Source organism: Malaya genurostris, chromosome 3 (genome assembly GCF_030247185.1).
Source record: "Malaya genurostris strain Urasoe2022 chromosome 3, Malgen_1.1, whole genome shotgun sequence".
Classification (NCBI taxonomy): Eukaryota; Metazoa; Arthropoda; class Insecta; order Diptera; family Culicidae; genus Malaya; species Malaya genurostris.
In genome coordinates, this window is record NC_080572.1 from 95,643,546 (window position 1) to 95,668,852 (window position 25,307).

At 37.2% G+C, this 25,307-nt stretch overlaps 1 protein-coding gene across 5 annotated transcripts in view; it reads left to right on the plus strand.

Annotated features, from left to right (window-relative positions):
* LOC131438387 (uncharacterized) overlaps nt 1–25,307 on the plus strand; it is a 140,994-nt gene that overhangs the window by 47,478 nt on the left and 68,209 nt on the right. For all 5 annotated transcript variants that reach the window (XM_058608396.1, XM_058608394.1, XM_058608398.1 and 2 more), the window contains exon 3: nt 4,627–4,772. In XM_058608396.1, coding sequence (XP_058464379.1) covers nt 4,627–4,772 — 146 coding nt within the window. The remainder of the gene's footprint in view (nt 1–4,626; nt 4,773–25,307) is intronic.

A 25,307-nucleotide genomic window follows, 5' to 3' on the forward strand; every position in this document is an offset into this window, starting at 1 on the left:
GCTTTCATTGTTAATTACTGGATAGATCATGGAAATGGCTCTAAATTAGTAATGTAAACTAAGTATATTTTATATTCTATTATCAGAAAAAAGGAATTCAACCTATTCGCTGCTTCAATCTGGATTCATCCCGTTCCATGTTTGTTGAATTTGCCACGAACCGACAATCAGCCATGGCAGCAGCAGTAGCAACTCTGAAACAATGATTTGCGGATGAACTGAATAGTATGTGCGAACAGTGTTTCGAAGAAGGTTCTACGTAGTAAACATCTCCCAACCATTTGGGCTGTTGTGGAGGTTCTTCGCGAAGCGAATCGTATGAGTGAGTGAGGATGTTTAATTTTATTATGAGCGTATTTTCCATTTTTAATTCCAGTTTAGTGAGCTAGGATACGAAAATGGCTTGGCACTTTGCCTACACATATCTAACAGGGAGAATGATGGGGACTGCGTTTGATTGGTTGCGGTCCTGTTAGGCGCCTAGGAAATGTTGTGCTCGCTTCTGTCATAGGCAGTATCTGCTATCGACGGTAGAGTTTCGGTGGACAACCAAGGAAGACGACTGGCAAACGAATAGAGAAATTGTAAATTATTTATTCATGAGTTTGCTCTAGCTGTTTGGCATAATGAAGCGGTATCTGATGTTACCGGTTTTTAATCCATTTGAAAAGCGCCCCTGTTTGGCAGTGATCAATTAGGTATGCTAAATCTCCCAGAACGACATCTGGATAGATTTCCATTCTATCGCTGTTATATTCCAAATATTTCCCCCATACGTGCCACTAAAATGTGTATGGAGCGTTGAAAATAAACTTTTACGAAATCAATGCGACCATACTCCGATTGATGGAACTGATATTTCTAAGTCATTGACATCGCTCAATTTACAGTTAACATGTTTGGTTAGCTTTTCATCTTATTAATTTTTTATTTAAAAGATATTTTATTCAGGCCTATTTGCGTACAAGCTTTACGCGGCCGATTTAGCTGAGTTTTTAGATAATTTTTTTTTGTATTGGATCTCGTTGTCACCCTTTTTCTAGGGGGAGAGGAGCTTCCATTTTCCTTCTGCGAGGATTTAGCGACACTTTGTTCGTGGTTCGTCTCGTCATCCATTGCCGTGGTATTGTTGTTGATTTCGTTGCTAGTTGCTGTAGATGCGCCTTGATGTACATTGTTTGCAGTTGCTGGTTGGTTAGATGGAAAGCTGTTAATTGCAGCTGGTGTACTTTGTTCTATAGGGGATACGTTGGATGGTTTCGTTGAAGGGGATGCTTCACTGTTGTTGGTGACTGTCACAGGTGTACTGGGTACTTGGGGTTGGGGTTGGTGTGAAGAAATCCTTTGGTATAGTTGTCTCCTTGTCCGGTTTATCACATGGCTTACCGTAGTGAACAGCTTTTTGGCAATATTGACATGTGGCCATCTGATTGGTATAAGTAACAAGTGATTTGCACGGGATTCTTGTATCCTGACCGAATGTCACATAAGAAGGTATAGGCCTCCTCAAGCGCATGCGTAACAAACGTACGTCATTTAAAATACCGGGGAAAAAATTCTTCCACTATTCTTTTTCGATAGAGAGAATCTCTCCGTATTGGGACATGGTTTTGCGAATATAAGGATCGATGACGCTTTGAGGGAAGATCATGCACACGCACTTCTATAGCACTATCTTCCATATATACTGGAATGTTGTACTTGATATTCTTATGCTCCACACAGTGCACATTATTATCGTCTTTAGCGAATTAAATTGCATCCAACTCTTTATAGAACTGGATATAAACAACATTATTGGTCTTATTGCGTTGAAGTAAATGCACACGTTTAATGTCAAGATGCATTTGCTCCTTAAGCAAACCTTCAAGTTCTCGTATCGAAGGTCGAATTTAGCATTGTCTGAAGTCAACAATAATTGTATTCTTTCGTGCCGGCGGTAGCTTTCGTTCGTTTGGTTCACTCATTTCGAGATCGTTCTATTGTTCACTACACAATACTGTACTTGGTTCCTTCTGTCCCGAACGTAAGCGGTTTTGGTTTATCGACTGACTTGGATGAGATGTGAAACCGAACTGATCCTATTAATATTAATGATCGATTATGATACCCAGAATTACCGTTCGAAATGATTTTTACCCGACCATGTTCGATGTACGCTAACCAAATCTCAGTCGTGTGCTAGAGCCGTGTCTATCACACAGCTTAGGGTGGCGAAATGGTAACTCGTATGCACGGAATACATAAGAACGCAGGTTCGAGTCCTGTTTCTGAACGTATCTTTTTTTCAAAAAATCATCTTTGCAGTGAGTTTATCATTCATTTGGTTTCTCCAATATATGTTTCCACTCAGTCATTGCAAAAACTGTTCGAAATGGTGAAGAGAAAATTAAGAAAAAAAACCCTTCGTAATCCACCTAGTGGTGTGATATGCCTTTTTCTTTCTTCAAAACAGTCTCATAAAAACATTTTTTATCTTTTTATTGAATAATTTGTGACACTAGTTTGGGGTCATTTTTGACACCAACGGATTCAGATTGAATCGAGTAGTTCACAAAAGCATGCTTCACTGTTTATATCACATGGTAGGCATCATTTTTCCAACCAAGCGCTTGACATTTGCGTTGCCTATTTGTATGGGAAGAGTGATGCTAATCTAAAAAAACCCTTCTTAGTTCACTTAGTGGAATTTTCATAGATCTTGAAAAATCACATGAAGTTTTCGAAATCGAAAAAAAAATTTTGAATCCAAAAGTCTCAGAATTGCATGAAACGTCGAGATTTAGTGTCATCTCGAAAAAAAATTTTTTTTTTCAATCTACTTTCTGGGACTGGGAATCCCGACTACATCTCGACGTTTTATGCAATTTTAAGATTGTTGGCATCGAAAAAAATGTTCGATTTCGGAAATTTCATATAACATACACCCTCCTATGGTGCTTTTTAAAGATTAAAAATTTTCAAACTTTAACCGCTGGGCAGCACCCAGTCTGATTCAGCTCAAATTATGCATAAGGACTTTTTTCGAGGTGCTTAAACTTTTGAGCACTAGAGCTTTACGAAATTAGAGGTGATCCCAAACTATTGGCACCCTTATATATATTAGAGCGGTAAAAATCAACGTGTTTTGTCGGTTACGTCACTTCTGGAACCAAAAGTCACAGCCTTTTGATCTTTGAACTTGATCAATGGCCCGACAGTAGCTTTCAAACGAGCCCAAGTTTGTAAAAATCGGTTCAGCCATCTCTGAGAATTGATAAAGACGCGTTAATGGAAGGCTCCAAATTTAATTTCAACGGCAGCACCGTAGTTTTTTCAAATTGATTTTTACGAATTAACTCATTCAGCGAAATGACTTATTTAGTGAAATAACCATTTCGATGAAAAAACCCTTTCGAGCAGTTACATGGTGAGGGTTTTGATAGGTTTAATATTTGTATAAACAGTAGCTAGACAGTAACTTTAATAAATCCAGAATATTGCGATATAATGCATGATAGTTGTAAGCGCATATCTTATGCATTTTATCACCATTAATCTGATGCATGGAAAATGATCAGCGTAACAGAGGAGAATTGATTTAATTGGAACATTAAATTTAGTTGATTCCTTTCACTCCGATCAGAACAAAGCTATCGTCAATCATGATCATAATAATCAATCAGGATCACAAAAGATACAACGGACTGAAAATTGCAACTTGATTGTTGAATCAATTGCAATGGATGAGCATAATCACTGTGCGGGAGCTGCACCGATGTGCGACCAGGAAATTTCCAATAAATCTATTGTTGCAAAAAGTGCACCGCTGTCCCACAATGTAGTTTCGAATCGTTTTCCATTCTTCGGTTTGATGAAATGACACAATCGTGGAGTAAATTTTTCGCTGACAGTCAGTGAATCGGAAGCGGAAAATGACCTTCGTTGCAACAATTATCCCTAGTACGAACAAATTATTTACAGCCATCATTATTTGTAACGACTTTGCGTGGACAAGGGTTTGCATCCGTTCTGCTGCAGCAACATTTTATGCGATACCATAGGTTGAATGGAAACGGTGCAATGTGGGGCGCGGAACCCTGCGGGATTTCAATATTGTGGCAGACTGGGGAATGTGTTTCAGGGAGGACTGGGGAATGTGTTTCAATCAGCTTCCTGTCATGCACGTCGTTTTGGGGTCTCATTGTGGTTGACTGTTTTACCAGATGATGGTGATGAGAGATTGAAATGTAAAATAAATTGTCCGCTTTATTATCGGATCTAGCCTTTCTCTGGGTACAATGTACATACGCAAACATTCTTTCATAGGGTGAGAACCGACATGACCCGGGGAAGAATATACTGCTCCAAATGAGCATAAATAATGATCAATGTCGAACGAGGAATACATAATTGATTGCTGATGATTTTTTCTTCTCTTGTTCTGTTTTCTGGTTTTGTTGCATGATGCGCCTCTTCCCGTTCAATGGTATCTTATGTAATCGGATTTGGACGACGAACGATTTTCGCCCATTTGCGAACCTGGCTGCCATGACAACACCGTGCTCCAACGCTATTATGTCGCTATCCATCGTATCACAAACCGATTCCAATTTGGCTTGCTGGGATGGTCGTGACGCGTGACAGCCATCGCCAATGGAATTAATCACCTGTCTGTCCAACTCATCAAGCCTGAATGTTACCACAAAGCACTGCGACTGCGAGAGCTACTCCTGCAAAGATCTGCTGACATCATCGTCGGGTTCGTCACCTTTCAACTTGGTAAACCAACGGTAAGTGTTTTATTACTACAATCATCGGTTATTTGTTCCGAAATAGTTTTTTTACATCCAGGCAGCTTACACGATCTTAGTAGGGCCCCGAAAGTAATATTGATTGGTGCGTATGTGTGTGTGTTTACCGTATTCCAAGCCCGACTGTCTAGTAGAGGTCTACAGAAAAAAGACCAGGACTCTGGTAGGTATTAGCTCAATCGAACTCCTATGAGCCGTCTCGTGTTCTGAGATCATCATTCAATCCAGCAGCCTTTCCGCAATGCAAAGCTGGTATCAAATGGATTCGAACATTACAGAAAGTCTTCTGATCTTTAGTAAATGATAAGCAATCCACGCATATTTAGTTTATGTTCTTCGGTTTTATATATACAGTGTGTACCATTTCTTATGTCGATATAGTAACGTCATGTGATTTTAACATTTGACAACTGATTGACTTGACTTCTGCTGGTTTGGAAACGTCAATTCAGTACCTACATGAGGCACTAATTATAAGAATAGAGAGCTTATTCATACCGAAACAGATACACTCACTCACTAGACATATTAACTTGGCAATTTCAAATAAACTTCCACAATCAAATCGATTCGCTCTCTCTCATTCTTTTAAAAACGCAGACAGCAATAGCACCCAGCACATTTCGTTCAATTGTCAAAATATCATCATACTTATACACATGAAGATTGTGCACCAATACTTTGATGGTTTTAAGCACGTTAACAAAACCAAAAAAACCTGTTTTAATCCACCTAGTGGTGTAATGATGCCTTTCTCATATATAATACTGTGGTATTCTATTCAAAATGTTTCTTTTAGATTTTTGAAAGAAACCAAGAGATTGTTTGTGCATTACCAGTATAACATAGAAAATGAAACAGTTCTCTGATCGGTTAGGCCATCCTTAAGAAAACGAACTGGTTTTACTATTATATGCACTTCCGGCACCGGAACCTGAAAACCGCTATATATGGCCACCAACTAACATGACGTACAAACTCTACTAGTTTTTATTCAAATTTTGAAGATTTTATACAATTTTGCCATCGCATTCTAAATAACGATTTATATGTTTGTTGTATCCGAAAATATGCGGTAATTTTTGGTAGGACCATAAGACCTTTCATTTGACCCTATGATTGACAGTTTACATCATTTTTACGGTTTTTGTTTCGCCAGTTCAAGTGACGGTGTACAATATTTAACACATTTTACCCTACAACTTAGGAAGTGGAAGTCGGATCCGTATTAAATTCAGGAATTCCGTATGGGACCGTGAGACCTTTCATTTGAATCTAAGTTTGTGGAAATTGGTCAAACCATCGCTGAGAAAAGTGAATGAGATCCATTTTGGTATATATGGCCACTATTTCCGGTGCTTCCGGAACCGGATACCGGGAACCAGGATAGCCGGAATCGGTTTGTTTAGTTGCCTACTGATAATTACTATCGATCTGTGTAGTTTTGAGACCAGTTTAGTCGAATGGTATATGACACAATTCTTGCTATTCGGTTTTTCAAGTGATTGCATAACCTTTCTCAATGGAAAGGCGAAAACATTAATTGGTCGCATCATTTTTCTAATAACATTCACGATCTTATAGAATCTGGATGTAAAAATAAAAGACAACGGACGGATTTCCCTTCCGCTGATCCTATGCCGTCTAACAATATTTACGAGATTCTTCCTGAATCCGATTGTAGCGACATAGAAGAAAATTCTTCCAAAATTCCCAAAATGGACGCTTGGCGCTCTGGGAAGAAACAACAATATAGTGAGTCTCATTTCAAATCGGACGAAGAGGAGAATGTCGAGTCTTGGTTGATGGATTGGAAGATTTCGAACGTCTTATTCGATATTTGTCCAAGAAACTTCGTAAATTTTATTCATATGATATAAAATCAGACAGACCCTTCAAGGCTTATCAAATGATCAAAGTACTGATGAAATTAAAAATTAACTAAAAGAATTGCTTGGTTTTGCCCCTTCCCAAGTAATATTTATGAAAAAAGAGCGAATGGTACTTCTAAACCACGCTCTGGAATTTCCCATGAACTTTACCTAATACACTTCAATCGAAGTGATGTAAACAATTTGAAAACTTTAGAAAAAGTACGTTTCATTTCCCACATTAAAATTCATTGGGAACATTATAAACGGCATAACCGTATTGCAAACTTAACGCAATGTCGTCGTTGCCAAGGCTTCGGCCATGGAACCAAAAATTGTCATATGGATATACGGTGTTTGAATTGTGGTAAATCGCATTCGAAAGACGTTTGTCCAATGAATGAAACCACTGACAAATTTTCATGTTCAAATTGCAATGGAAATCATAAATCCAATTATTTGAAATGTCCTGTCAGGGAAAAAATTTTAAACGTTCGTTCGCTTAGACAACAAGTCAAATCAGCGACCTTAAATTTACAGAACATACCTGAAAATCAAAAAACCGTTACAAATGCCACGCCTAATTCTTCCAAGGCACTTATTTCTTCGAACGAAAAAAATTTATTGACAGGTATATCGACCTCGTCATCATCTTCTTCTAATATCACTTATGCTAGTATAACAGGTAGAAATCTACCACTTAATTCTTCTAATGTAAATAATCAAAACTCACGACCGTCTTGCAGTTCATCTTCCACCGAAAACAATTTATTAATAGGTAGATCGGCCATATCATCTTCTTCTAGTGGCAGTTCTAATGGCAGTCTACCTACAAATATTCCTTCAATGCCATTTGCTTCTTTAAATGAAGTTGATTTAGGCGATATAACTAAAAATAAAATGATCTACCTACAAGATCAACTTTTTCAAATGATCATCCGAATGAATTCGACTTCATCACTTTTTGAAGCTTTTCAAATCGGATGGGAATTCGCAAATAATATTATAATGAATTTAAAATTTAACAGTGATGGTAAATAATTATCTGAATATTTTAAATTGGAATGCTCGATCTTTGAAATCGAGTGAAGATGAATTTTATAATTTTCTCAAAGTTCACAAAATTCATATTGCCATTGTGACAGAAACTTTTCTTAAACCAAATGTAAAATTGAAAAGTAATCCACATTATGTGGTTCATTGATTTGACAGGTTTACTGGAATTGGTGGTGGAGTTGCCATTTTTGTCCAACGGCAAATTAAACATCGAATTTTACCTTCTTTCAATACTAAAGTTATTGAAAGCTTGGGAATCGAAGTTGAAACCATTCATGGAATTTATTTCATCGCTGGAGCATATTTGCCATTCCAATGCACCGGCGAACAATTGAATTTCTTTAAAGGCGATTTGCAAAAACTTACAAGATATCGATCGAAATTTTTCGTAATAGGGGACTTAAATGCTAAGCATGTCCAGTGGAATTGTAGACAAAATAACAGTAATGGTAAAATACTTCATAATCAACTCTCAGCTGGTTACTTTACAGTTCTTCATCCCAGTAATCCTACTTGTTTCTCTTCCGTGAAAAATCCGTCTACAATTGATCTGGTTCTAACAGATCAAAGTCACATTTGTAGTGAACCGATTACACATGCTGACTTTGACTCAGATCATTCAGACTTTCTAACTATAATTAATCCAATTAGTTCTATATTCAACTATCATAGAGCTAATTGGTTGAATTACAGATCTCACATTGAAAATCATGTGGATCATGAAACTATTTTAGAAAATTCTGCGGACATCGACACAGCAATTGATAATTTGGATCATTACATTACCGAAGCTAGAAATCATTCAGTTCCCAAAGCTCCAACTAAATTAAATTCTCCTATCATCGATGACAATCTTCAAATGCTCATTCGGTTGAAGAATGTTCGTCGACGACAATATCAACGTTCTCGTGATCCTGCTATGAAAAACATAGTTAAGGATTTACAAAAAGAAATTAAACATAGATTTACTCTTTTGCGAAATGAAAATTTCGCTAAAGAAGTTGAACAAATTAAACCATATTCTAAACCTTTCTGGAAACGTTCTAAGGTTCTTAAGAAACCTCAGAAACCAATTCCTGCTCTCAAGGAAGGAAATCAAATACTTCTTACAAATGGCGAAAAAGCTCAAAAACTTGCTCAGCAGTTCGAGAGTGTACACAATTTTAATTTGAACGTTGTGAGTCCTATTGAAAATGAAGTCCCACTGAAATATGATCATATTTCAACCCAAGTGTTATCACATTATTGAGACGAATTTTGATGAAATTAAATCAATTATTAGGGAACTTAAAACATGAAGGCTCCTGGTAATGATGGAATTTTTAATATTCTTATGAAAAATCTTCCCGATGTTGCCTTGAGACTCCTGGTTAAAATTTTCAACAAGTGTTTTTCATTAGCTTACTTCCCAAAAAGATGGAAAAAGGCTAAAGTAATTCCTATCCTCAAACCTGTTAAAAACCCAGCAGAAACATCAAGTTATCGACCAATTAGTTTACTATCTTCTATCAGTAAATTTTTTGAAAAATTATCTTGTTGAGAATGACGTCTCATATAAATGATAATTCAATTTTGTACCAGAGCAGTTTGGATTTCGTCATGAACATTCAACTACTCATCAACTTGTCAGAGTAACGAGCATGATAAAAGCAAATAAATCTTCTGGGCTATCCACTGGAGTTGCTCTTCTAGACATAGAAAAAGCATTCGACAATGTTTGGCACAAAGGTTTAATAGCAAAAATGTCTGATTTCCAGTTTCCCATTTATTTGATCAAAATGATTCAAAATTATTTAATTGATCGTACTCTTCAGGTTAGCTATCAGAATTGTAAATCTGAATTGCTACCCGTACGAGCAGGTGTTCCGCAGGGTTCGAGCGTAGCTCCAATCTTGTATAATATTTTCACTTCTGATCTTCCAAATCTACCCGTTGGTTGTCAGAAATCGCTATTCTGTGACGACACAAGTCTGTTAGCCACAGGTAGAAATCTAAGAGTGATCTGCACTCGCCTACAAAGAAGTTTAAATATTTTCAGTGATTATCTGTCAAAATGGAAAATTGAACCAAATGCAGAAAAAACGCAATTAATTATCTTTCCTCATAAGCCAAGAGCTTCGTTTCTCAAACCAAACAATAATCACATTCTCAAATTGAATGGCTTGGAATTGACATGGTCTGATCAAGCTAAATACTTAGGTTTAACGTATGACAAAAAACTCACTTTCAAAGATCACATTGAAGGAATACAGGCAAAGTGTAATAAATATATTAAATGTTTATATCCTCTTATAAACAGAAATTCTAAGCTCAGTCTAAAAAACAAATTGTTAATTTATAAACAAATTTTCAGACCAGCAATGCTTTATACAGTACCAATTTGGTCAAGTTGTTCTTCCACCAGGAAGAAAACGCTTCAAAGGATTCAGAATAAAATTCTGAAAATGATTTTGAAGCGTCCTCCTTGGTTTAGTACAAATGAGTTACACAGAATAACAAATATAGAACCATTAGATGTAATGTCACATAATATTATAAGTAAATTCCGACAAAAATCGATGCAATCTTCAATTGAATCGATTCGCTCTCTGTATTAGTTAGTAAGTTAGTATATGCGTTCCTTTTCCCCATTACACAAATCAAGTAGGTTTAGAATTTTCCCTACACAAAAATCTCAGAATTGCGGAAGCAAATGATGTCCTCATGGTAATAACCAAATCATATAAAGGGTGATTTTTTAAGAGCTTGAGAACTTTTTTAAACAATAAAACGCATAAAATTTGCAAAATCTCATCGGTTCTTTATTTTAAACGTTAGATTGGTACATGACATTTACTTTTTGAAGATAATTTCATTTAAATGTTGACCGCGGCTGCGTCTTAGGTGGTCCATTCGGAAAATCCGCTTTTTTATCGACAAATTTTGTTCAGCGATGAGGCTCATTTCTGGTTGAATGGCTACGTAAATAAGCAAAATTGCCGCATTTGGAGTGAAGAGCAACCAGAAGCCGTTCAAGAACTGCCCATGCATCCCGAAAAATGCACTGTTTGGTGTGGTTTGTACGCTGGTGGAATCATTGGACCGTATTTTTTCAAAGATGCTGTTGGACGCAACGTTACAGTGAATGGCGATCGCTATCGTTCGATGCTAACAAACTTTTTGTTGCCAAAAATGGAAGAACTGAACTTGGTTGACATGTGGTTTCAACAAGATGGCGCTACATGCCACACAGCTCGCGATTCTATGGCCATTTTGAGGGAAAACTTCGGAGAACAATTCATCTCAAGAAATGGACCGGTAAGTTGGCCACCAAGATCATGCGATTTGACGCCTTTAGACTATTTTTTGTGGGGCTACGTCAAGTCTAAAGTCTACAGAAATAAGCCAGTAACTATTCCAGCTTTGGAAGACAACATTTCCGAAGAAATTCGGGCTATTCCGGCCGAAATGCTCGAAAAAGTTGCCCAAAATTGGACTTTCCGAATGGACCACCTAAGACGCAGCCGCGGTCAACATTTAAATGAAATTATCTTCAAAAAGTAAATGTCATGTACCAATCTAACGTTTAAAATAAAGAACCGATGAGATTTTGCAAATTTTATGCGTTTTATTGTTTAAAAAAGTTCTCAAGCTCTTAAAAAATCACCCTTTATATATATATAATAGGGCTGAAAAGTAACCACTTGAGGCTGAACACCCAATTTAAATCTTAATAATTTAATTTAAACTCATATTCCAATAAATAGTTATTAAAAAAAATTTTATTGATCGCATCCGCATCAAATTAGTATAAAAACTGTTATGGTGCTAGAATGTTTTGCAATCTGGTCTAAACTTTTTGCAACCTTCTGAAATAATTAAGTACGAAATATGGCCATTTTTTAAGTCGAATGGTACATAGCACTATTGTTTTCCGGGGCTCCGATAAGAAAACGGTTTTACCCGCAATTTCTTTCTATTCTTTCTATAGAGAAAGACGAAACGCTCATCCAATTTACATGCTGTTTCATCACCTATGTTACTTTGTCACCCACATTGAGTCGGGTTTTAGAAAGACTGTATTGACCTGAAATGTTGATTCAAAAGCATAAAAAATGACAGACGAAAGTGTACTTAAAACTCAAACTTTCGATGAATATTCATCTGATAGTCAGTTAAATATACCAGAAGTAATAGAATCAACAAAATACGTATACGTAGGTGAAATGTATAGAAAAGCTTCTCTCAAGTTTTGGGGTGGAAATAATATAATATTATATATTATTGATATATTGATTATATATATATATATATATATATATATATATATATATATATATATATATATATATATATATATATATATATATATATATATATATATATATATATATATATATATATATATATATATATATATATATATATATATATATATATATATATATATATATATATATATATATATATATATATATATATATATGTATTATTAGTAGAAAAACGTAGCCTAATTTGGATTGGAACTGAATTTAGGAACTGATTTCTGAACCACCTGAATTTGAAGCTTAATTTGAGTTAAAGAATTTAGTTTCAGAGTTTAGTTTTCAAATACAGGTTCAAAAGTTCTCTGGAACTGAATCCTAATTCTAGATTTCGAAAATGTATATTTGGAACTGGTTTCTTGCCTAGATTTTGGAACTGAATTTAGTGCAATAAACATAAGTTTGGAATTCGAATAAGGAATTCTGATTCAGGAGCTTGGCAATTCAGGATTAAAATTCAAGGTATAAATTCTAGACCTGGAACAAAGTTTTAGATCTCAACTCCAAACCAGACTTTTGGAACTGACTTCTGATCCATAGCTCAATTTCTGAATTCATAATTCATATTCTGAATTTAGTTTCAGGATTTAGTTCTTTATTTCAGTTTCAGAATTTATTTCCAGAAATCTCTTGGGCTCTGTAACTGAATTCAGTTCTTTAATTCAAGTTCAAAATTCAGCTCTGCAATTAAATTCGGAAAATAAGTTCAGTTTCAGAATTCTAGAACTAAATTCAGGAGCTGATTTCTTGATCTAGAACCTGAAAGTTACAACTGAATTCAAAGTCAGTCCATTAACCGTTATTCATCATCGAAAGTGTAAAAGATGCAAATCAGTTTTATTCGTATTCACGTCCTTCAGTTATGTCTCTGACATTACCCACCCGCCTTTTCATTTTGCCGAAAACTTCTGACAAAGAAATAGTTGATTACCATTCAATGTTAACGATTTTATGTTTGTCTAATGAAATGGTGGTGATTTGTCTGGTTTGAATTTTCTCAACATGTCTGTTGATCAAACGTCTCAAGCCTATTTATTGATCCTTTGTGAAAGTATGCACAATCTAACGTAAAAAATTGTTTGACAGCCAGCAGTTCATGATTGAATTTGGAAACCATTGAAATACGGTGGCCCGCGATACGAAAGAACTCGGGATAGTTCCAATATACGCCGAACCGAATTTTGCAACACACTTTAAATAGCACATGCAGACTCGAATCAGGGCCGATGAAAGAGGTGTGTATGGTGGGTAATACTACCCACCTGAAAATTCCAAAGGTAGGTAATTAACCACCTGAAATTTCTAACGAAAAACAATGGTAATATAAGTATTATTCATGAATCGAAGGTTTAAGAATAAGTATTATTTATAACAATAAGAATATTTTTAATGTAACTCGGAATAATAAATAAAATCAAAATTATAGAACCCTAGTTCTCCGGTGAACGACCGCAACTGGGTTAAAACCGGGTATAAATAAACGATATAATAATAACAATAACCCTAGTTCTCAGCTAGTAGAGTAATGGTGTGAAGATATACAGCAGAAAGGTAAGATGTGAAAAGGATCATTTGAGTAAGCAGAAATCTTTTAGTAACTTAACTTTTACTTTTTTCCAACCAGAGGAGACGACCTTAAGCATCTGATCAATGAATCACTCGTGTATTGGAAAGTACCGATAAAAAAAATAAAATTACTCAAAATCTTTTGACGTAGGGCTACGTCCTTGTTTGCTACACCGAGGTGCAAGTTCAAAATACAGGAAATGAAACTGTACAAACAGTGGTTTGAACATTTACATCTCAACTATTTTTCAACTGATTTTCGATATCATTACACATACTGCTTGAATATATTTTTACGCAACGATTCGAGTAGATGAATCTATATATTTTAGATAATTGGTGATTCAAACTTCAATGTGTAACGAACCATGTCTAATTTTTCTTGTTTCCCAAAACATTTTATCAGGATTTCTTTGGTTTTCATAAGATTTCTGCTCTTCAATGAGTACGTTCCTCTTCCGTAACATCATCATCACCGCCCACGGAAGACCGCTCCAGTCGATGACCAACATGCGGACCACCCGCCGGGCCTACGTAAAACAAGTAGTCGCTGGGGCTAGGTTATTGAGAATATGGTGGGTGAGGAAACAGAACGAAGACCAATCCGTTCAATTTGGCCATTATTTTCATTGACTTGTGGCACGGAGCACTGTCTTGGTTAAAAATGTTTTTTTCGATGTCGCATTACAAACGCATCAATAATTCAATGTAATAATCACTTTAGATGGTGCTTTCTTTTTCAATATAGATAATGTTTATTATTGTTCCAACTACCTGTTACATTTTCGGACGACTTTCTCCGTATGAATGCTAATAAGACTCCGGAGAAAAATGGTGGATCCAAGTTTCGTTCACTGTTTCATACAAACGAAAGAAATCCTTTTTATTGCGGCTTAACAGAGCCAAACAGCTCTCTGGATTGTTAATGTGTTGTTGATTTTGTTCCATTGGAAACAAACCTGTTATATGCCCAGTTTTTCGCGTAAGATCATAAAAGCGCTTCCAGTTAATATCCTAACCATTTCAGCATATTTAATTTTATGAACTTCAATTTTGCGTTCATTCATCGCGATTATCTAAACTTGGTTGACTTTTTTTGACGATGGCATCGTTTGGTCCCGTTTGAAATCAGAATACACACAAATCTTTATTTTCAATGGATGCGAGTGCGGGTAACACCTCTCAAACCGTTGCTTTATCAGCCTACAGAACTTGTTATTTCCATTTTTTCATAAGTGAACAAGTAACGCCACAGTGAGATCAAGGTGAAAATTTGACATCTGAAGGTTGGTTCTTTTGAAAAATGAGGTAAGTTTTACATTTGGGTCAGTCTTGGGACTTTTTGAGCAATGTGTTATGCACATCAGCGACTGGACTGTTTATGGATTTGTTTTATGCGCCGTTCGCTTCGCACGAGACATATTTTGATCGAACACGATCGCACGAGTTATACGAGGTCTGTTCAAAAAGTACCCGGAATTCTCATTTTTCTAAATAAATATTTATTTATTCGTCTACATCTATATGGTCCCCTTCAAAGTAATCCCCCCTAGATATAATACACTTATGCCAGCGTTTTTTCCAGTCTTCGAAACACCCCTAATAGTCACTTTTTGTAATGCTCTGTAGCACTCTCAGCGATTCTGCCTTTATCTCTTCAATCGATGAAAAACGCTGTCCTTTCATGGGTCTCTTCAACTTTGGGAACAGGAAAAAATCACACGGAGCGATATCTGGTGAATAAGGAGGTTGGGGCATGATTAAAGTCTTGTTTTTAGCCAAAAAATCACGAATAAGCAACGATGAATGAGCAGGTGCGTTATCGTGGTGCAAAACCCATGAATTGTTTTTCCATAAATCGGGGCGTTTTTTTTCGAATTGCTTCACGCAAATGTCGCATTACTTTAAGGTAATACTCTTTATTGACGGTTTGACCTTTTGGCAAGAATTCTTTATGCACTATGCCATTATAATCGAAGGAAACAGTAACAAAACCTTGACATTTGATCGAACTTCGCGGCCATCTTGGAAACGCTTATACCACTCGTAAACACTTGTTTTTTTCATAGCAGACTCACCGTAGGCTCTCTGTAACATTTCGCACACTTGGTTACACTTTATTTCATTTTTCACGCAAAATTTAAAACTAACAAAAATCGCCGAGCTCAAAAAAACACGTCTACACCAGCCGCTACAAGACAGAATGTAAACAATGAATACAGCTGAAAATTTCACCATACATTAGGGACATATGTACCAACACAATAAAAAAAAAATTGACCACCGGACTCTCCAGACGCGCGCAATTAAAAAATTCCGGGAACTTTCTGAACAGACCTCGTATATGCGCGAATTCAGCACCTTCCATCATCAGCCCCAACGAACCTAACTAAAATTCTCAAAGAATTAATTTCGAAAATTCGCACACACAAATAAGTTTATACTGAACAAGACAAGGCCACTGCCCTAATACTTAAAACAAATATTGGCAGTGATTTTGAATCTAGTTGGGGAGTCCTATGTCAACAGTTCGAATAACCCCACAGTAATTTCATGGCGTATTTAATCCTTAAATGTGCAATTCCGTTTTAAAACGAAATACCGAAAACGCTTCAAACTTCGTATTTACACGTTTCAGGCAAATTAATAACGAAACAAAATATTGTTAAAAAATCGAAAAATTGCCCACCTGGGCTTAATATGTTTCACCGGCCCTGACTCGAATGACCTGGGTTGGTGGTTCAATGCATAGGGTGCTGGTCTTACAAGCCAGTTGTAGTATGTTCGAGCCCTGACCTAGAAGGATTCTTAGTGTCAGTAGCAGAGATGATCGGGTTTCGGGTATTTCTATCCCAAACCCGACTCGAACCCGAACCCGATTGGTATTGGTCGGGGTCAGAAAAATAAAATTATCGCGTTCGGGTCGGGTACGGGTGACTCATTTTTTTGATTTTTAACGGATGCAGGTCGGGTTCGAGTTCAAAAATTTGGACGAGTTTATGGTATTAGAACGCGAATACCCGTTTTTTTCTGGTTCGGATCGGGTCCGGGTAGTGATTTTTATTTTTATCCGGTCGGGTTCGGTTTTAAGAAATTGCTTACCCGACTATCTCTAGCCAGTAGGATCGTAGTACTAAACATGCAATGATTCTGTATGCTATGCGTCAGCTGCGAAGTCTGTTGAAACAGAAAGGCCAAACTCCACAAAACGGAATGTAATGAGAAGACTTTGCTTTACTAGACTTGAATGACAAAGTGTTCTGAGGACGCTGAGGACGCTGAGGACACTCCATTCAAAACACTCAATCGTACGATGGTGATGTCAGATTTGATGTAATGGGATAAGTGTTGCCATATATCGCAACTTATAGAGCAACCCACGTGTTACCCCAATTTTGCCTAACGTTTCGGTGAAATTATTCATTAGGTAAGGAAAATGTAAAATATAAATTAATTCTTATTAAATGAATAATGGTCGGTAGAATATTAGGCAAGTTGTCCTTCCTGATTGAAATTAGAAAAATCACATTTTCAGCCTGTTCAATGTACTATAGCTCTTCAATCAGAGCTGATGGTCTAAAACACGAAGCTCTCTCGAAGCATTTAGCTTCAATTAGTTCCAACTCATTAATTTGTTAATCTGTATAGATTTACACAAAAGTGATGTTAATGGCTCGTTTGCGTTCTACAGAATGGGGCCAGAAACACTTGCTAGAACCTCATACTAGCTTCGGACAATTTCTGGTTTGCCAATTCAAATGTGGTAGGTATAATCCTGCAAGACTCAGGAGTGATGTTTGCTCTCGGATTTACTTCTAACAGTCCCGATATTGCGCACCTTGTTGAGTTGTGCTCCAATGCGGTACGGAGCTCATGTCTAATCCAGGGCTATAATTCACTCAAAAGCCTTTTGCTTCGTGATAGATTGCCGACGACTTACTGACGATTCCTTTCGCTTTTTAGTCGTCCTAAATGTTGATATTCAGGACTGTATTTGGGATGATTTTGGAAAGGTTTCCAACGTGCGTGTGTGTATATGGATATTTGTGGTGGTCGTTCAAGTTCAGTATGAGCGTATTAGCATTACCATAAATCACTTAAAAAGGACTACCATCTATTGCACGTCTGCTGGATGTACCTCCAACAAGCCACCGGTAATAGAGGTCGAAAACGTGGTTTGCATGCCCGTTCACCGTCACTGTGCGCCAGCCATTACCGGGTCCAGATCCATCACCAGCGTCATCGTTAGCAATCGCTCGTCCTCTCCCTGTGGAGCTAAATCATTCATTTATTCATCAAACATCAGAGAAAAACTTCACCAACAGGTACCGGCAGATAGTGTTGAAAAGGAACTCACACTGTCCCTGCCGTCCGACTGGACACTCGACCCATTGACGTTAACGGCAAGGAATATGCGTGTCAAATCAAATCCGGTCACAGCACCTGAATCATCATCATTTTATCTTCCCGTCCAGTCCATGCTCCTCGTAATGCGGAGGTATGCTGGCGTGGGATGGTTTTGTGCAGGATATGACCGGAAACTCTAGCAGCTAATATACTAGCACTCTACCTTGAATCGAAATTTCAAAGCTGATCAGTAGGGATTTTCCAGGACGTAACCACGTTAGCAGAACTGTTTAACCGGATATAATTTGTACTTTGGCATTTAGAATCAGGCATAATTAGTTTGGATATAGAAGTTTTCTTCGTTATGGAGTTTTGAAATAATGTTTTGATTTGCAATTATTCTGATACTCCCAGTCACATTCGATTGATCAACTGAATTCCGGACTCTTAGAAGCTATTCTGGAATGAACGGTTCACTGTTCAACAGAAAATAAAACTATATTAATGAATTACAATTTATCAATTCACATACTCTAACCAATTCCACCAAAGCTACTGACTGAATCAAACGAGTGGATGCTTCTGGATGATTGGTGGAATGATATTCTATGAAGTGGGTCGAATCCTGTGTGCGAGCTCTCACAAGCATAATTCACATCTATTGGATTAAAGCTCATCGTCTGCTCCTACTAACTATCACCACTAAGCCCACTAGCACATTTCATCTGGTGTATGGCAACCTGTGGTAGAAAGTGCAAGGGAATTGCTTCCATGTCCTATTGAATTCCTCTTCCGGTCGGACATGGTACGTGATTCCGCTCGAATATCAATTTAATTAATTTATAAATAATAAATCAGTCTCGTTCATTGCGTTCGGTCATAGCCCGAAAGCCTGCTTTCATTAGGCGAAATGCACTTTCCATCTCGATGGATCTTTTATGTTAGTATGTATAGTTGACAGAATACTAGGCGAATGGGAATCCATTTATTAGGTGACACAAACGCACAGTTCCATGTTTGTTATTTAGTGAAATTGCATGCAGCAAAGCTAAATACATACTTCCGTCGACAACTAACACCGACTTTGATTGCAAGTCATGTTTCGATCGGCGCAAAAACAAAACATCTGCGGTGCTGGCACAGTGTTATGCCTACTGTTTAATTTAGATATCTGCCCTTCATTTGTTAAATTAGCATTAAAGCAAAAGGAGCAACTAGTCGAAATTACGCTCTTGCATCGAAAAAATCCGAGCTACTCGTACTCCAAGACGGTGTAATTGTTCACACTTAGATTTTTTTCCCGAATCTCGGCAAAACTTTGAACAGCCGAGTGCTCGGCAAACATTAAAACAACTGAAATTCTCGGTATTTTGCTTCTACCGAGATTTTCGGTTTCGAGAAAACTATAAATTACCGAGATCTTGTCGATTTTGGAAACAAATTACCGAAATTATCGGTGTTCAAGCATGTGAGCTAATGCCGAGATATTAAGCAATTAATTAAAAATAAAATTTTAAATATGAAATGAACATTCCAGTTATCATTGATTCATTTATTTCAACATTAAGGAGTGTATCGAAAATAAGCTATCCACATACATTTGTGTTGTACGCATGTATTAGTAATGGTTTTTATGCTCAGATCACAGCATGATGTGCGTTTGGCTGTTGGCATTCGTTTGTTTACTTGTTTGTGCTGTTGAAATTCTGCATTTTCAAAATGTCGCGTATTGAAAAGGAAGTGAAAATTAAAGTTCTGGACACATGGCTAAGTGAGAAGGGTATAACTATGCGAAAATTGGCGAAGAGGTTTGGAATTCATCATGCCAGTATTAAAACCATCATTAATAAGTTTCAGATCACAGCATGATGTGCGTTTGGCTGTTGGCATTCGTTTGTTTACTTGTTTGTGCTGTTGAAATTCTGCATTTTCAAAATGTCGCGTATTGAAAAGGAAGTGAAAATTAAAGTTCTGGACACATGGCTAAGTGAGAAGGGTATAACTATGCGAAAATTGGCGAAGAGGTTTGGAATTCATCATGCCAGTATTAAAACCATCATTAATAAGTTTGGGGAACACTATTCTTTGGATGAAACTACCAGGAAGAGGCAGAAAACCCGGTTTTTTCAACAAGGACAAGAAAGTGGTATCTCTAACTATGAAGAACAAATCAATGTCAATACGTGATTTGGCCAACAAAACAGGAACGAGTGTCGGAATGATCTAGCGTATCAAGAGGCGAAATCACCAGAAGACCTAAAAGAAGCAGAAAATCTCGAAACAAAGTGTTGAACAGAAGAAGCGAGCTGCAACAAGGGCCCGGAAATTGTAATCGCGTCTTTTGCAGTGTCCGGATGCATGCGTTTTGATGGACGATGAGACTTATGTAAAGGAGGACTCAAACCCCTTCCAGGTCCACAATACTTTACTGTCGTCGTTGGGGAGGATGTGAGCGATGCGGACGGGTCGATTCAAGTGGAGAAATTCGGTCGAAAGGTACTGGTATGGCAAGCAATATGTTCCTGTGGTTTGAAGTCAACCATTTTTTGCACTACCGGAACTATAAATGCAGAAATCTATCGATCTGAGTGTCTCCAGAAGAGATTGCTACCTTTGTATAAGAAGCATAGTACACCTCCACTGTTTTGGCCGGATTTAGCGTTGCCTCACTATGCCAAAACCACTCTTCATTGGCTTGCGGAAAAGGGTATAAATTTCGTTGAGAAAAATATCAATCCACCGAATTGCCCTCAGCTTCGAACCTTCGAACGTTACTGGGCAATCGTGAAGAGGGTCTTCAAGAAGACTGATAAAACATTTGGGAACATGCAGGAGTTCAAAAAAAAATTGGGCTCAAGCGCCCAAAAATGCGATGCAACACTTGTCCGGAACTTGATGAAGAGCGTTCGATCAAAAGTTCGAAAATTCGTGAAGGAATAACTTCGGTCATTCAGTTTTCATTATGCTCAAGTTTAACCTTGTACAATAAAGGATCAATTTTTAGTTTGAAAAAAATATCGTTTTTTATAATAATTTGAAAGATAAATTTGTGGATAGCTTTTTTTCGATACACTCCTTATGTTGGCTGTTGAACTAATAGGCTAGGAAATGTAAAATAAGAAACAAATATGTACCATGAAGAAAATATTGCCAAACATATACGCCGTAGAACGGATGCACTTCCATGTTAACTTCGATTTTTCGCAGAAAATCAGATTCCGGCTAGAACGAAAGTAATGGCTCAATAAAACATTGAATATTTTAACAAATATCTCATACCGGAGTCCGATCAATTTGATGCAGTAGATTAGCGTTGCAAGGATCTTTATCCTGTAAGAGTGCTCTCAGGGGATTCCTTGTAACGAATAATCGTCGAACATTTAACAAATTTTGATCTTAATATCACGAAACATAACCACTAATTCCACATATGAACACATGCACTTATTAACATCACCCAGTTTTGCACTGAAGAAAAATGGCTACTTTGATGAATCACTTAATTTCGGTTGTCTAAAAGTTGTTTACCGAGATTTCGGTAAGTTTTTTTTATTATATAAAAGATATTTTATATTCAGGCCTATTTGCGTACAAGCTTTACGTGGCCGATTGAGCCGATTTTTTAAATAATTTTTTTTTGAGTTGGATCTCGTTGTCACCCTTTTTCTAGGGGGAGAGGAGCTTCCATTTTCCTCCTGGGAGGATTGAGGGGCACTTCGTTCGTGGTTCGTCTCGTCATCCATTGCCACATCGATGGTATTGTTGTTGGTTTCATTGCTAGTTGCTGGAGATGAGCCTTGTTGTACATTGTTTGCAGTTGCTGGTTGGTTGGATGGTAAATTGTTCACTGCAGCTAATGCACTTTGTTCTATAGGGGATACGTTGGATGGTTTCGTTGAAGGGGATGCTTCACTGTTGTTGGTGACTGTTACAGGTGAACTGGGGTTGCTTGGGGTTGGTGTGAAGGAAGCACCGTTGTCCTTTGGTGTAGTTGTCTCCTTGTCCAGTTTATCACATGGCTTACCGTAGTGAACAGCTTTTTGACAATATTGACATGTGGCCATCTGATTGTCATAGGTAACAAGTGATTTGCACGGAATTCTCGTATCTTGACCGAAAATCACATAAGAAGGTATGGGCCTCTTCAAGTGTATGCGTAATAAACGTACGCCATTTAGAATACCGGGAAAAAAATTCTTCCACTTTTCTTTTTCGATAGAAAGAATCTCTCCGTATTGGGACATAGTTTTGCGAATATAATAATCGGTGACGCTTGAGTGAAGATCATGCACAAGCACTTCTATGTGCTCATCCATATATACTGGAATGTTGTACCTAATGTTCTCGTGTTCCACATAGTGCACATTGTTATTGTCTTTTGCGAAATGAATTGCATCCAACTCTTTATAAAACTGGATGTAAACAACATTATTCGTCTTATTACATTGAAGTAAATGCACACTTTTAATGTTCAGCTGCATTTGTTCCTTAAGCAAACCTTCAAGTTCTCGTATCGAAGGTCGAATTTTGCACTGCCTGAAGTCAACAACAATTGTATTCTTTCGTGTCGGCGGTAGCTTTTGTACGTTTGGTTCACTCATTTTCGAGGTCTATTGTTCACTACACAATACTGTACTTGGTTTCTTCTGTTTCTAACGTAAGCGGTTTCGTTTTATCGACTGACTTGGATGAGATGTAAAACCGAACTGATTTCGGTAAGTTGATATCATCAATTTGCTGATTTCGGCAAAATGACCAATTGCTGATAAACGCGGTAATTTACAAAACCCAATATCAGTATAAGATTGCCGAAAAATCGAAAATAATAAACCGAGAATTTTGGAAAAAGCTATCTTAGCCGAAATTTCAGTGAACTATCGATATCAGTTTTAAGTGTGTTGAATGTAGACAAATCTATTGTCATTAGAGTTATAAAAGTGTTTTAACAACGTTTGTTGACACTCAGGAAGGGGGAATATCGATAGCCCGAGACAGCAAAACTACCAAAAAATGTGCTTAAACCACCTAGCAGTGAGATGATACCATTTTTATCAATCCGCATGTATTTTTGCATGAATATTCTTCGGTGTTTTAGTTCTCATGTCGTCGTTTTAAGACGCAGTTTGAGATTTTAATCACTCATTACTCTGTAATGTCGAAACTGCAAATCGGAACGAATTTGAATCTAAAAGTGTGACAATCGATTAAACATTCCATGATATGTCGAATTAGGTTCCACTTTAGAGTTTACGGTTTTTTTATGGTACTTCCAGAGCCGGTATTCAGGAACCAGCATAACCCAAACCGATTTGTATGGCCATATGACGAATAAATTGCAATGATTTGAGTCCAACAAGCTTTTCTGGATTGTCATCTTCTATATCGGTTTGAGCTTTAAAAACTCATCACCCCGTAATTTCAGAATCGGATGTCAGGATCGGTTAAAATTAATTAATTTTGTATGGGACCATAAATCCTTTAATTTGAATTTTTGTTTTTGAAATTTGATTTGGCCTTCTTCTAAGAAAACGATTGAGCTTCGGGAAACGATTCGATACTGGAACCGGAATTCGAAAGTCGGTTTAACCGAAGTCAGTTAAATTCACCTGAATAGCTGTAACAGTTCGGCTGAAAAGTTCGTATCGTTTAATAGAAACACACATTTTTTTGCCAAAATTCGTTTTTATTATTCAACATAATTGCCATCAGAGGAGATACAGCGATTATAGCGATCTTCCAACTTTTCGATACCATTTTTGTAGTACGATTTGTCCTTTGCCTCAAAATAGGCCTCAGTTTCAGCGATTACCTCTTCATTGCTTCTAAATTTTTTATCAGCGAGCATTCTCTTGAGGTCTGAGAACAGGAAAAAGTCACTGGGGGCCAAATCTGGAGAATACGGTGGATGAGGGAGCAATTCGAAGCCCAATTCGTTCAATTTCAGCATGGTTTTCATCGACTTGTGACACGGTGCATTGTCTTGATGAAACAAAACTTTATTCTTCTTCAAATGAGGCCGTTTTTTTTTAAATTTCGTCTTTCAAACGCTATATAATAGTAACTGTTGATGGTTTTTCCCTTTTCAAGGTAGTCGATGAAAATTATACCATGCGAATCCCAAAATACAGACGCCATAACCTTACCGGCTGACTGTTGAGTCTTTCCACGCTTTGGGTTCGGTTCATCGCGTGCAGTCCACTCAGCTGACTGTCGATTGGACTCCGGAGTGAAGTGATGGAGCCATGTTTCGTCCATTGTTATATATCGACGAAAAAATCGATTTTATTTCGATATAACAGCTCCAAACACTGCTCAGAATCATCAATTTGTTGTTGTTTTTGATCGATTGTGAGCTCACGCGGCACCCATTTTGCACAAAGCTTTCTCATATCCAAATATTCGTGAATAATATGTCCAACACGTTCCTTTGATATCTTTAGGGTGTCAGCTATCTCGATCAACTTCACTTTACTTTCATTGAAAATCATTTTGTGGATTTTTTTCACGTTTTCATCGGTAACAGCCTCTTTTGGACGTCCACTGCGTTCATCGTCTTCGGTGCTCATATGACCAGTACGAAATTTTGCTTCGTCCGGTGCAGATTGTAGATAACACTCATCAAGCCATTTTTTGGTATCGGCGGCACTTTTTTTCATCAAAAAGTAGTGTTTCATCAACACACGAAATTACTTTTTTTCCATTTTTTTCACAATAACAAAAGTAGCTTCACTCAAAATGCAATATCTCACATACTAATAATCAGACAGCTGTCAAATTTATACACGTATCTTTTGAAGGTTGGTACTAACTGAAAATGGTATGGATTTAATTCTAGTGGCGCCCTCTCATAGAAACGATACGAACTTTTCAGCCGATCTGTTATAGCTCACATTTGATTCAAACTGTTTGAAAATCATTGTAGACATCTTTGAGAAATTTTAGTGCGAGTTAAATTTTTGGGTGCCTTTCGGATCGAAAATTGGATATCGCTAAAACTGAAATAAGTTTATTTGGTTGTCGACTATTCAAATCAGCAACCATATCAACCATATCAACTAATCGGAATCGAATCGCTGTTACGTCGCCGTAAAAGACAACATGCAGTAGTTATTGCAAAATTGATCAACGGAGAAATTGATGCACCGGAATTGCGATCCGAAATTAATTTTCGAGTACCGAACAGAACCCTCCTGCGGAATGGCACTCTACTTCAGCAAAGATTTCATAGAACTAGTTTTGGATGTAATAAACCGATAACCGCTGCCATTCGATCATTCACTGCTGTAGAAGATCTTTTTGAGTTTGGAGAATCATCCAGCCGCTTCGCTAGTAAAGTCAAACGATCTGCTGTGTTTTGATATTTTTTCTAG